This window comes from Netta rufina (assembly GCF_964035555.1).
Source record: "Netta rufina genome assembly, chromosome: 2".
NCBI lineage: Eukaryota > Metazoa > Chordata > Aves > Anseriformes > Anatidae > Netta > Netta rufina.
This window is the reverse complement of record NC_140124.1, coordinates 138,740,617-138,754,290: the sequence shown is the minus strand read 5'-3', so window position 1 is coordinate 138,754,290 and position 13,674 is coordinate 138,740,617. Positions and strand designations below refer to the sequence as shown.

Below are 13,674 nucleotides of genomic sequence, written 5' to 3'. Positions count from 1 at the left end.
CCAGGGGGGCTGCTTTCCCCCTCCCAGCCCCTCGGAGCCCACTTCGGGCCCTTCCCCTCAGAGGTCGCGGCCTCCCCGCGGCGGGGCGGGCCGGGAGGTGCCGGGCCGAGGCCGGGCCCTCCCCCGCCGCCCCGCTCGGCTCCGCTCCGCCCCGCGGCTGCCGGCGGCGCCTCCATGCGCTCGGCGGGGCAGTGCGCAGCCGCGGCGGAGCCCAGCCGGGAGGAGGAAGCGTTTGCGGGGCGGAGGGAAGGAGGCCGAGGCCGGCGGAGGCAGCGGCGGCGGCTCATGGCTCCGCGGGCGGGCGGATGAGGAGGGCGAGTGCGGGCCGCTAGCGCTCCCCGAGGCCGCAGCTCCGGCGGGGGGGCGAGGCGAGGCCGGTTCTCTCCCCCCCCCCCCCCCCCTCCTTCAGCCTCCTCTCGCTTGGCGGCTCCGGCTGCGTGTCGGGGGCGCGGCGGTGGCAGGACCGGCTGCTGCTCGTCGCCTCGCCGCGGGCCGGGGTTATGGCCCCTTGGGGGAGCGCAGGAGGCTCCCCGGCATGGAGGTCAGCGCAGCTCCTGCTCCTCGTCGTCTCCTGCTGCGGTAGGTACCGGGGCAGCGACGCCGCCCGGGGTGGGGGGGTGGGGGGCGAACAAAGCGGCCTTTGGGCGGCGGGCCCGGGGTCCCTCAGCCCGGGGGCAGGGCCCGGGGGCACCCCCCTGGACCGCCCCCGTCCTGCCGGCCGGCCCCGGGCTTCCCCTTCCCTTCCCTTCCCTTCCCTTCCCTTCCCTTCCCCCAGCCGCCGAGCCCGGCCGCTCCACGGCTCGCTCTTTGTGATTTCTTCTTGATTTTTTTCCCCCAACCCCGCTTGGGGGACGTGGGTGGAAATCTTCCTCAGGGAGGTCCTGCAGGCGGAGGCTGGGATTTGGCCCGGCTGCCCTCGCCTTTATCTCCCGCAGATGTCCGCGCGGCTGGGAACTCCGGAGTTGGTGCGCGACTGCACAAACAAAACAAACCCCAAATCCTCTGAGTCACGAGTCAGCGCCGGCTCTGGGCGGCGAGACGATGCCGGGGAGATGTTTTACGCCAGCCAGGTTGGGACGGAGGCCACGCAGGATGCTCCCACTGAGGGGTGCCGAGGGGGTGTCGAGGCGCTGCTGTCGGGCCAGGAGTTTGTGGCACGGCCAGCGCAGGCCTCGGACCTCCGCTTTTGTTCAGTGCGCCCGCAGCCCCTGCCAAAATGGCATTTCGTGGCTGGCTATGAACCCGTCTTTAAACAAAGCTGCTCACAAAAAATACATAATGATTGCGTGAGCGGCTGTGTTTACGCTGCTGCTTTATGGTGTGTAGGTAGCCCGGTGGCATGTAATAGGGCAAACCCCAGATGCTTTGCGGCGAGTGTTGTCTCGCTTTCCCTCCCGGAGTTGTGTTTGTTTTACAAACTTGAGTGCAGGCTCTGCCGCTGGGCCCCGACGTGAGGAGCAGCCGGCTGGCGTGGAGCTGGGCATGTGTCTCGCTCTCAGGGGGACGTCAACAGCGGCCATGGGTTAGCCAATTCTGAAGTTGGTGCCTTTACTTTGAACATGGGATTGGGCATATTAAGTTAGAATCTGTTTAACTGTTCAGTAAAACAAACTGGAGGCCAGGGGGTTGATACACTCAGGTTTTGTCTGTGCAAAGGGCTTTGTCCAGTGTGTGCCTGTGCTGCGAATAGCGGTGCCTTGACTGTAGATACTCCGCATAAACTTTTAAGAATGCTTCCCATTTCATTGATTAATATATATTTAAGTGAGTAAAAGTAAGATAGGCTTCTTCACGTAGAACTATGGTTACACCAGTGTCTGTAACTGAATAGTTACACTAGCATAGTTTAATTTTTAAGTGAGCCCCCTTGGATAAGCAAGGCAAGGTGCTGACCAACCTTTTAAATGCACACAATGCCAAAGAAGAGAGTCTTTATGTAGGCTGGTAAAAAATCATATGTCAAAAGCTAAAGTGAAAGCACAAATGGAAAGGAGTTGGCTTGTGGTGAGCAGGAAATGGTGAAGAAAATCTCAGTTCTGGAGATGTTAAGTTATCCTTACGTTTATGTACTTAATGCGCTTGAGAAATGTAACTTCTGTGCAGAGGTTTTTTAACAAAGTCTATATTATTCTCTTATAATCTCCACAACTGAAATAAAAAGTGAAATTGCTAATTTTTTGTGACAAGCCTCACCAGCCAAACTTCAGTAGATAGTTTCAGGCTGTGGTGCTATAGATTTGGCACTGTTGTCAGCATTTCCACTGTAAAACTTAAACAACAAGCACAATCCTCTGTTGAGAGAGTGTGGGCGTGTTTTTTGGTTGTTTGTTTTAACAACTAAGTAAAATACATGCGGAATAACATCTTTTATGGACCTTTACTCTAGGTTTTCCAAAGTTCAATCAAGTACGAGGAAGGCTCCATAACTCTTTGCCTCGCTGAGAAACCCGTTGCTGTTCATTGTCATCATTGATGCGAAGGGAAGGCAGCGTCCACTTTGTCAGTCTGCTGCCTCATCCTCTTGAAGGATTAATTTCTCCCTACAACTTCTTGTTATAAATGTCTGAAGTTCTGAGCAATTTCACAGCTCAAAGGAAGGGAACTTTATTCTTCCCACACTAGAGCATCCAAGAGGAGAACAATCATTTGCTATGTAGCGAAGCCCTATCTCTAGTACTCATTTTGATTTGTCTTGTTCATTTCTCTGGGGAGATGGAAGTGGGAGTGGGAAATATTCCCCATTAAAGCCTCTTACCTTCCTGTACAGCTGCTTTTAGTTCTTCCAAACTAAAATAATGTCACCATGAACTTTGATCAAGGCGCTGCTGACAGCAGAGCTCTGGACAGCAGTGTTGATCCTGAGCAGAGTCTTGCAGATATCGTTATGGTACTGTGTGTTATGGCTTTGAATTCAGTAGGCAGTGCTCAGGGTAAACACATACTTGGAGAAGCGGTAGTGCATTGCTTTGGTTTACTTCCATTATGCAGTTGCACAGCTATATCTAGAATTTTCCACTAATTAAAATACTAAATTCATGGAGGTTGATATGTGGGCCTTGAGCTCTCCAGAGAATGTTTCTCTGTTTCCCTGTAGTTAGTCATTTTTTTTTCAAACCTTCCTTCTGATGATGACTGTAATTATAAAAAATTGAGAAGGAGGAATACTGATGTGTGAAATATTGGAATAGCACTGACTAACAAGAATTTTAGCTTGGTAGGATATTGGGCAGCAGTATTCACTTTTTAATATAACTGGCCTTCCTGTTGACTTGGAAATTTTCTATCCAATAAATACTTTATTATACATTTCTCTATACAGTTCTGGCATGGCTTTTAACAGGATAAGCGTGAAGATATTTCTGCATATCTCAAAGGCCCTAAGAGTTGCCTGTTTTCAAAACAAAGCTGTATATTGCATTAAGTGATTTCTGTAGGGGAAAAACATCATTTGAGAAATTGGTCGTATTCTCTTGAGGGCAGGATTTTTCAAAACAGAGTTTGATGATTGATTAGCTGGAAATCAAATGAGTTTTGTTTTCTTGTTAAAACATCAGCTTGGATTTGAGAACTGAATTCCTATTACATTAGATTTTTATTTAACCCTTGGCAGGATGATGGTTTATATCTTACAGGTGCTGTAATGCAGTGTTTTCAAGACCAGTTAGGGAGAGACTGGTGAGCAGAGTTCAAGTTATGAAAAGTCTCTGGAGTGGCACGGTGCAAAAACAAAGGCATGCTTTTGTTTGCCCTTTGGATGTGGTGTGGAGATGTGGATACTCACCTTTTTCAGACTGCTGCAGAGTCCAACTTTTTGTCTTAACTGTACCTGTCATCACACCATGTAGTAAGAATTTCTGTCCCACTCAACAGAAAACTACAGCAGATTTTATTGCATGTTGTAGAGTTGGTAGTGATCAATCCCGAGGTACAGTAGGCTAATTACCCTACTTCTGCCTTCACCGGACGTAATACGTATAAAAGAAAAGTATTTACAGAAGTGGGACTGTGTCACTGAAACAGCTCGAGGGCAGAACTTTGTGGCATGATAGAGATCGGTCTTACTTCTCCATATCTACAGGATGGGTTTGGGGCTTTACTTAAGTGCTGATGAATGAGAATCATTAGAAGAGGTCTGAAAATTGTTATTCCCAGAAATCATAATTGAAGCAATGTTGCATGTTACCACTGAGACTGCAGTGCTATCGACATTATTCTGGCCCATGAAAAGAAGAGACATACAGGCTTTAAAACGCTTAGTTCTGGATTAGTACCATCCCAGGTTTCTGTAGTACAAACGTTGATTGAGGTTACAATGAGATCACACATAATCCATCATTCATTTGTTTTTTCATGGTTTTAAGATCAGGCAGGTCAAATAGTTAAAAAAGTTAACTAGTCTGGACCCAAATTTTAGTTTCATGTCAGTTTGCTGACAATGGCATGAGGAAAAATAAAATTGCCTTCATTCTTATTTGAAAGAATAGCTTGAATCCAGTAAGCAAGTAAAGTCTGCCAGCCAATTTATTTCATTTTCTAAAGAAGTTGTGCTATAAAGCTAGAACGCACTGTCATAAAGGAATGGCTTGGCTTAATAAACCATTGTACCTTAAACTCTTAAATGTCACTTTTTAGTGATACTTCTGGGATACATTGGACAAATATATTTTGCTAGGAAGTAAATCATATTATTGGCAAAACTGCTGTGTTTAACATATTAGAAAGGTTTTGTAGTCCTTAAAGAGAAAATGGCCTAATTTTAATGGCATAGCAATTTCTATTGTCTAAGAAGTTTATCATCTGTCAAGTTATGTAAGTACATACTCAACTGGCTGTTCAGAGCCACAGTTAGGTCTGTAATCAGAGTACCTGTGAGGTCATGTGGATAATGCTTTGAGTGTTTGTCTGAGAGGAGAAGAAAAAAGCAGATCCTAGACAACCTCGTAGCAAAAAAAGAGTTTGAAAATTTTAATCTAAGGTAATTGGGGTGATTTTAAGTACACGCTAAATGAGAACACCTTCAGCCAGAGGATGAACAGAGAGGTACTTGTAGCTGGAATCAGGACAGAAACCACCTGATTCCATTACTGTCATCAGAGCAAAATGTATAATTAGCTTGGCTTTTCCAGCTTTCTTCTGACATTGCTAGGAGGAGAAGAGCACTGCTGGGTTGGAAGGGCCCTACGGGTGAATCTGTGTGACTCCTTTGTTTTGCTGGATCCTATTTCAATATCAGATAGATGGGTACCACATCTGTATTTTTTTTTAACTGAGCACAGTATATATTGTTTTATATTTCTCCTTATTAAGACTTACAATTATGATCAGTCTTATGGTTCATTAACAGATCTCAAATTCTTAAAGTTAATATTTTGATATGTTAGTTACAGAAGTGCCTCTGCACACATTTACCTTTTACCATAGCTTTTATTTTGCCCTAGCTTTCCAAGCTGTGGAAGGCATTTTTTTCATCCTTGTTAAGTAGGAGATTCATTCCCTTATTTTTTTTATTCATGAGTACTGTTTGTACTGCATACATAGTCTCTTTTTGTTTTTTTTTTTTGAGATGGCTCTGCATTTTCCAGGGGTAGTGCTCCATTTATATTGTCGCAGATAGTTAATAGTGATGCTGAGCACTGGAACAGCTAAGATATCTAGCAAGGCACTAATTGAGAGTGTGATGTGTTAACAAGCTTGGATTTTTATTTTTATTTTTGCTGTCTCACAGTTCACACAGTCGCACTTGTATGCAGGGCAGAATTGCTAGCTCGAACATTTTGTGGTGCCAATTATACTGAGGTGTCAAGTGGTCACTAAGATTCAGCCTGCTTAGTTGACGTGGCTTTAAGAAAACATTGGGTAGCAATGTGTTTAATAGCATGGGAGATGGCTGTAGATCCAAGTTCCTGTGTTTATCCTGTCAGTAGCAAGCAGTGCTCCCAGTGGTTTATATAGCAGGCTCTGTGATACTGTGCTCTGAAAAGTTGTGTTCTTCTGACTACATTTTGTGGCATTTTCTACCCTTGACTTTTTGACATAGTTGTTCCTTTAATAATATTTCATTACAATTAAAATTCACAATTGCATTGAAATACATAGCACTGATTCTCATGAATATCTAGGCTTAAACTACTACTATGAGTGTGACTGACAGGTGAGTGCAAATACTTCCACAGGCACTCTTCTGGACTTGGTTGTGACTTGGTGCTCTGACCAGATGCTTTAAACTTGGATACACTGCCACTTTCTACACTGTTAACCTGTTGTTGAAATAAAGGCTTTTTAGCAAGGCAAATATATTTAGTAGTGATCCATTCGATTTTTTCCCCCTCTAATCTTACAGTTTGAATCTTAGGTCATGAGGGCATTGGTGATAAGTTGCTCAGCAGTTTCTTGAGGAACAACTTTCTGGAAGTAGGCAGGAAAAGGTGTTAATCTGTTTTTGCCCTAACTTGTTACTGGAACAAAAATCAGAAAGCAGTGATAAAAATAAAATAACTCCTTTAAATGGAGTGCATTCTGGGGGGAGGGAGTTGATGGCCATACAGAAACATTTGGCTTAGTAGCTGCGGTTGTCATAAGGTAGTCTCTCTTTTCACATAAGCATCTTGTGATTTATAGGTACTTTCTAGTTGGTTAGGGAAATTTGCTTGACATGCAAGAAAGCTGAACTTAACTTACCGAGAGTTGCAAACTTTCTGCAAAGCAATGAAAGTGCACTATTTGCATTTCTGTGGAAGGTGAAAGTAAGCTTGAGCTATGTTTTCAGGCTGTGATTTACATGTTTGCACGCACCTGATTGTGTGTCTGTAATTCGTGACCATCCTTCCCCTAACCGAGATGTTTCCTCTGCCAAGTGGAAGTCCCCGGGACCGACTTTGTGTAGCAGTTCAGAGCAGTGTTTAGGTCAGTTGCAGACAGAAAACAGGAAAGTGATCCTCTAACGAGCAGTGTGAGCACACTGGTATGTGGTGGAAGACTATGGTGTTCAAAACTTAGGAACAAAACACTCGGTAGAGGTTCCTGTAACTTGGTTTTATGATTCTAGCTTTGTGTGAACCTACTGGGAGACAGGTCCCTCTAAAACTACAGACTGCGGGAACAGGTCTCTCCTGAACAAGATTACTTTTCCTCTAATCTATACATCTATACTATCTTACTAGAAATAAGTTTGTTCTATTCAACGTCTCTTAAAAAAATTGATGAGCTTATTCATTTAAGGAATTGTTCCTTTCAGAATAACTTTGTCATTCTGAAAGTTTTCAGAAGCGAGCAAATTGAGAACAGAAATTGGATGTCTCGTTGATGCATCTCGGCGAGGGGAAAGCACGTGCTTGTGTTCATGTGTTCTGGCTCCTAGCCTTTACCTGTATGTGAATTTTCATTAAGCATATTAGAATCCAAGAATGAGTTAGTATACCCTCATTGGGTATTTGACTGCAAGTAGAAGAAAGTAAAAGCTTCAGTTAGGGATATTGTAGTAACTGGAACTGAGCATGCTAGGGTCACTTCATTTAGTAAACAAATCCCCATATATAAAAATGCATAGCTTTAAGTGGAGGCCTTAGCACTCCCCTTGTTTTCCTGCTGAAGGAAGCCCTTTCCAAAGAGTGAACGATTCTAGAGTCCTAATTAACATGCTGCCTTATTCGTTGCATTCATGTATTTACTGCAGTTTGTTCTTCATACTGCTAAGCAATTACACTTTTCCATTTACTCTCTTCTAAAGAAGTGCTCAGAGACAGTGCACAGGGATTTAACTCCAAATGCGTGTCTAAACAGTATGGAAATATTTGTAACTGGACTTGGGAGAGTTCCTATTTTTTTTTTTTTTTTTCCAATTTATAATTATTAAGTATGGAGATGCAACATTTCTCCTTTCCATGATGCAAACACCAGTTTAAATATTCCCAAAGAGATGCCTGTTGGCAAGTCAGGAAGATGAATGATAAAATTGTCAGACACCAGTGATCATACTGATGTGCAGCTGGATGTACTGCTTGGGACTGATTTGGGTAGTTGGGTAATTAGTAGAAACTGAGCTCCCATCTGTGTGCCTTTCTGTTGCTTATATGTTTCCTACCCTAAGGTTTGAATAGAATGACCAGTTCCGTGGCTAGAGATGCTTATGGAGACTGGAAAGTTGGGACAGCAAAGAAGGAAAGACTGGAGAAGACATGTTCATGTCTAACAGTGGCAGAACCATGCTTTAATACGGAAGGGGAAGTGCAAGCTCTCAGGGAGAACAGCTGTTACTTAAGAGGCTGTGAAAATGGCAGTAAGGGGAACAGTCTTTTTATTTTAAGGGGTGTTATGGTGACTGTGTGAGCATCTAATCAGTCTAAGTTGTTACTTTTGGGAATAATCAGCAGTCGAGAAAAAGGATTGGAGTGCAGCTGGTCTTGCATGTGAGTCCGTCTCTCCACGTGGTCTGTCTCTCAGGTCTCAGGAGTATGCTCAGGCAGCGGGATGTCACAGAAACTTGAGATTCCTGCTTCTTACCTGTACTTCAGAAGAGATAAGTGAATGAGCAGAGATATTAGAGGATTTCTGTAGCACAGCGTATGGCTTTTGTCAGCATTTTGAAACATCCTTTTTTTGTGACCCTGGCGTGTGTTCCTCTTCTTGCTGACAGGGCGTTTGGGCTTTGTGCTTCGCTGCTGGCTGCGTCTCGGCGCCGCGCGCTCCTCGAGTGTAGTTACTGCTGACCTCCCTGTCGCGGCTGATCCAGCTGCAGCGCTTCGCAGTGCCTGATGTTGTCTGGCTGTCTCGCTCCCCTCCCTGATGTGAAGTCGTCTGTTGTGTCTGAGCACACTGCAGCGAAGCTTCAGTGCTACCACAGTCCTAAAGTAAAGAGTAACCCAGCATACCAAGGCTGAGTGATAGTGTTACCACTCTCTTGTGAAGTCCACAATACTAAATTTCTGTTCTTCAGCTGTGGAAATCTGTGAACAGTATCTGGGACCTGTAGAGCCCTTTTGCCTTAATACCGTGAATGTATAAGACTTGGCAAAAGGAGCATATCTTTGTCTTCTTGCTGTAGTGAGGAGCACAGTCCGCTTTCCCTGCTGTCTGTTGGAGCCACACAGCTTGTCTGTGGTGCCTTTGGGTCCATGAGGAGTTTTCCTGGAACAGGAGATGCGGTATTCCAGATGTGCAGGTTAGAAGGAGCAGCAGTGCTGCAAACTGTACAGTGTAATGGTGTCTCCTGGGGTGAATCCCTTTGAAGTCAGGCTGCCTAGAGTGTCTCACTCCTCATGGATGGGGAGTGAGACCCCTCTCTGCACTCTCAACTAACAAAAAGTTAGTGCTCAATGCTGACTTTCTAGAAGCACTATCGTGAAAGATACAGCAGTACATCTGTCTCAAAATGTCAATTAAAACCATGGAGGCCAGGAATATATATGCAGGGACGAAGTGAGTGTGTTTGAATCGCTCTTACTAGTTTTCTAGAACTCACCCTAGTTTCTGGTTCTGCAAAGGAGACAGACCTGAACTCTGGGTAGCTGTTTCGGCTTTGCACATGAAGGAATTCGCCATAAAATGCAGTAGCTTTTAGAAATTATTAATAACCAAAGTAAGTCAGAATTTAAATTTTTAATCTGAGACCCTGCTTGCTGACCGTAGCGTACGTTTGGGAGCCTATAAATTGCTCAAAGCACTTAATTTGAAATAAACATCCACACTTTCTCATGCATGCATGTTACTTAAGTAAAACGATCACATCAAACAGTAGCTTTTTTTCCAAGGGAGGATGACGTATTCTGATGAGGAGAGCTGAAATAGCTTTAAAGTTGAGAGTTGCTGCGCACAATTTATAAATTATTGCTGTATATATGTAAGGATTATGGCATCAGATCCTTATTAAGCATCTCCTTCATGCCTGCACTGAAGTGCTGTATACTTTGATATGTTTTTGAAGTGTCTGAAGATGTTTTATTTTACTTAGACATGTAATCGGGGTTTGTGTTTTGCAGTTCATGAGGTTCCCTTGTTCTGGGCCTGCTCTTTTCCCTATATCTGGAAATCTGCTATTGAAGAGAAGGGATGTGTGCTTAACTGAGAGATACGCTTTGTTATTACATAAAAGTGGATAAATAGAAATTTGAACATGTAGGCATTATGTCTGACATCGATCTTCTACTTGTCACCATGCTGTGTCATATTTCTTGCTATTTTAAAATTCTATGCTTTTCTTTCAAAAGGGTGTAGGAGCAAGTGCTGAATTTTGTTAGCAGGTTGGCTTTTAATAGAGTGAAATGTCTGCCTGTATATGTAATTTTTAACTATTTATTCTACAGCAGAATTAGTGCTTTGAAGCCTAATTTACCGATTTTCCTTATCAAGCTATATTCCTTAGAAAGGAAATCCAAGCCTTAGAACTGCTCTGTGGAAATAGAGTGAAGCATGGTCATGATGTGTTTATTTATTAGTGTTACCACATACTGAACCGCTGCCTTAGCCTTTTCGTAGTGAAGTTAGTTATTGACTTCATCTGTAATTCTGCTAATGGAAATTGACAACATTGAGGTAAACCTCTGGTTTTCTGATGTGCATATAACTTTGTGTAAGTGCTAATGAATTTTCTGGCTATTTTGATTATGCATATACCTATTTGGAGGGGGAAAGGGTGTGGACTTTTAATCTAAGCTCAGCCTTGACTTTGCTGTGCATTGTTGTGATCAGTGTAAATTTTACTGCTGCTGGCATCAGTAAGACTGAAGTCAAATCAAAATGAACTGCTTTTAAAAACCAGGTAAAATTGTTACCTGCAGTTTCATAACTATAAGCAAGGAAATTGACTTTAGACCTTAGGAATTTTCACTGGCATGTTTATTAATTCAAAACTATCTTTATTAAAAGCTGCATTGGTAAATTTTACCCAGCCAGGGTTATTGTAGGATATTCATCTCTGGTTTAGGTGATCCACTTCAGAAAGCTATGCAGATCCTGAGAGGATAAAAGCTAACATGAATGAGTTGCACATTCACTCTTAGCTGCAGCAAGCCTAACAGTCTGGGGACTGAACTGGATAAAATGCTTCTAAGAGTGTATATACAGACCTCTTGAGAAACCACGTTGTCTTACTGTGTTCCAACACTGGTAATAACAGAAACTGTGTAAAAGTCAGTGCTTAGCCTCTGTGTATGTCTGTAGGTGATCCTGAAAGGAAAAATCAAGTAAGTAGTCAAGTGGATAACAATCAGTGGTGGAGTATAAACAGTGCAAGAATTTGCAAGTATTCTGTCTTCACAGTTGGCACTTATCACAAATAAGTCGTACTCTTCAGTTTTGCAATATATACCAACTTCAAAGTACTTCCTAATTTTAGAAAGTAATGTATTTGTAGTATATACGCACACAAGATGAAGAATGACAAACTCATACCATGAAATATTCCATACTTCCTTTATACTTCTTTCCCAGAACCATACTTTGTGTATGCCCTCTTCCCTTTTTTTTTTTTTTTTTTTTTTTTTTTTTGAACAGCAAATGCACAGCGAAACCCATGTCCTTAAATTGTGGCTTATTATTATTCATTGGGCAGAGTTGCCAGTAGGAATTGTATGGGATGTAATCTGCTTTCATCAATGCACAAGTCTAACAATGCTTGTTATGCAAATTGAAAAGAAGCTACATCTGAAAGAATACAACTGCCTGTCAAATTTGGTTAATGGTATTAACCTAAAGTACTAGTATGTCTGCACATGGCTATTTTCCAAAGCTTTCTTCATCCCATTCTTCATAAGGCAGTTTGTTTCACTCGAACAGTGGTTGAATTTGAGTGTCCCAACAAATAGCTGCTGTTTAAGGTTTTTTCCCTAGTTGACTGTTCCTTCATACGGAGCATCTCTTTGTAAGAGGGCACTTGTGTATCAAACAATGACTTCCTGGTGTTAAGCTTTCTTAAAAATAGGCTTACGCTGGAAGGATACCATCAACCTAACTGACACCTAAGTTTTCTGTGCTTTACTGATATGACCTGCTTGGAAAGAAATCTTCAAAGAACACTTTTATTTTAGAATATTTTTTTTGTGCAGTTGTCTAAAAGCTCTTTATTATCTACGGATTAAGCATTAAGATGGCCTAATAACCCCTCACACTAATAGCGTTCCTGTGAAGTATTCTTGTTTACAGGGTAGAAGTTGAAGCACAGAAAATAAAAAGCTGCTCCATAATTGTTCGTGAATAGAGTCTGCTATTTCCCATTTCCTGTCATTTCTGATTTTGTGCGTACAGTGGGGAGTATCAGTTTGGCTTAGCTTAAGGCAGAGTCAATGTGGGAAAAGGCAAGTTTATTAAAGGAATGAGAGGCAACAGGAATGTGACTTACTGATCTGAACCTGTCTTCAGAGAAGTCTCTTTTTCTCACTTCTCAGTGTAGGCAGACGAGTCTGATTACTTAAATGCCTGAAGCTCAGTAGCGTGCAAGTCCTGAAGTGTACTAAGTACATGTATCTTGGAGGCTGGCTTCGCACCTGGAAAATTGCCCACTCAGAGGAGGGAAGATAAAGGGTGAAGAGTGGTCCTAAAGCATTTAAATGCAAATGGCACCCTTTTGGGAAGGATGCAATCGCTGAATTTTAGTTTAACTGGAAGGAGGCTGCCTTGAGAGCAGTGTGTCTGTTACCACTGTATTTGTAACTCCAGCTCCTATCCTGTCTGTTTTTAAAACTGTAAGTACCAACTCATTTCTCTCGTCCCCAAAATGCTAGTCCTCTTCTGCTCGTAAGGAGTAAGGCCCACTGTATATTTAAGCTACTCTTTGTTAAGTGAGTGGATGCAGTTCAGTGATGATCTGCTGCTGCTGGATAGAGACCTCCTTCAGACGAGCCATTTTACTGGAAGCAGGAAAGTACAAACGTTTCTTCTCAAGAATTATAGCGTTCTGTGTGGAGTTTCCCATTATGTGTTACCCATTTAGTAACAGGTAATTTTGCAGCGAAACATTTTTGAACACAAGTAGAAATACACATTGTAATGAAATTAAAACTGGATTTTGGGGACTGTTACCCTTCTGCCAAATGTGGTAGAAATAGGCCAAAGTATTGAGAAATGGGTGTAGAGATGCACACAATTGCACTTATACTATGTGATCAATTGAAAAATAGTCTCAAGTTGATACTCAGCCAGATAAGAGTGAGAATGAGTAAACTGAACAACTCCAAGTGGCTTTGGGAGTATCAGGTTGTGAACTGGGTGGATGGTGGGTTGGGCAGTAATTGCATTACTTGACCTTCAGCCACCTAGTACTCCTCTGAATGGTTCTGGCAGGAATTTTCTGAGGAAGAGTAGAAACATTTTGATATAGTATCCTATATCTTTAATAAGATTTTTTTTGATGGTGGGCCACTGGGGACCCAGGAGTTGGACTCAGTGATCTTTGTGGGTCCCTTCCAACTCGGATATTCACTGATTCTATGATTTTTTTTTTAAATACTGTAACTGGACTGCAGAAAAAAAATCGTAAGTTGTTAAAGCTCTTAGCAGAAAGGAAGTTAATGTCTTACATAAATGTGTGGGAACGTTTTTCAGTCAAGACGGGAAAAATAAGAGCTGAAAGAGTTTGTGTCGAGACAAAAATGGAGAAATGGCGTACTAGGTGTAGGGATAACGTGCTGGAAAGTAATTATGAGTCTGAATGTCAGAGTAAATGGTGATAAGGATTTTGGAAAT

At 42.8% G+C, this 13,674-nt stretch overlaps 1 protein-coding gene across 1 annotated transcript in view; it reads left to right on the top strand.

Moving 5' to 3' along the window:
* Positions 1-209: 209 nt before the first annotated feature.
* LRP12 (LDL receptor related protein 12) overlaps positions 210-13,674 on the top strand; it is a 54,358-nt gene continuing 40,893 nt past the window's right edge. The window contains exon 1 of the mRNA XM_084282306.1: positions 210-579. Coding sequence (XP_084138432.1) covers positions 501-579 — 79 coding nt within the window. The 5' untranslated portion in view covers positions 210-500. The remainder of the gene's footprint in view (positions 580-13,674) is intronic.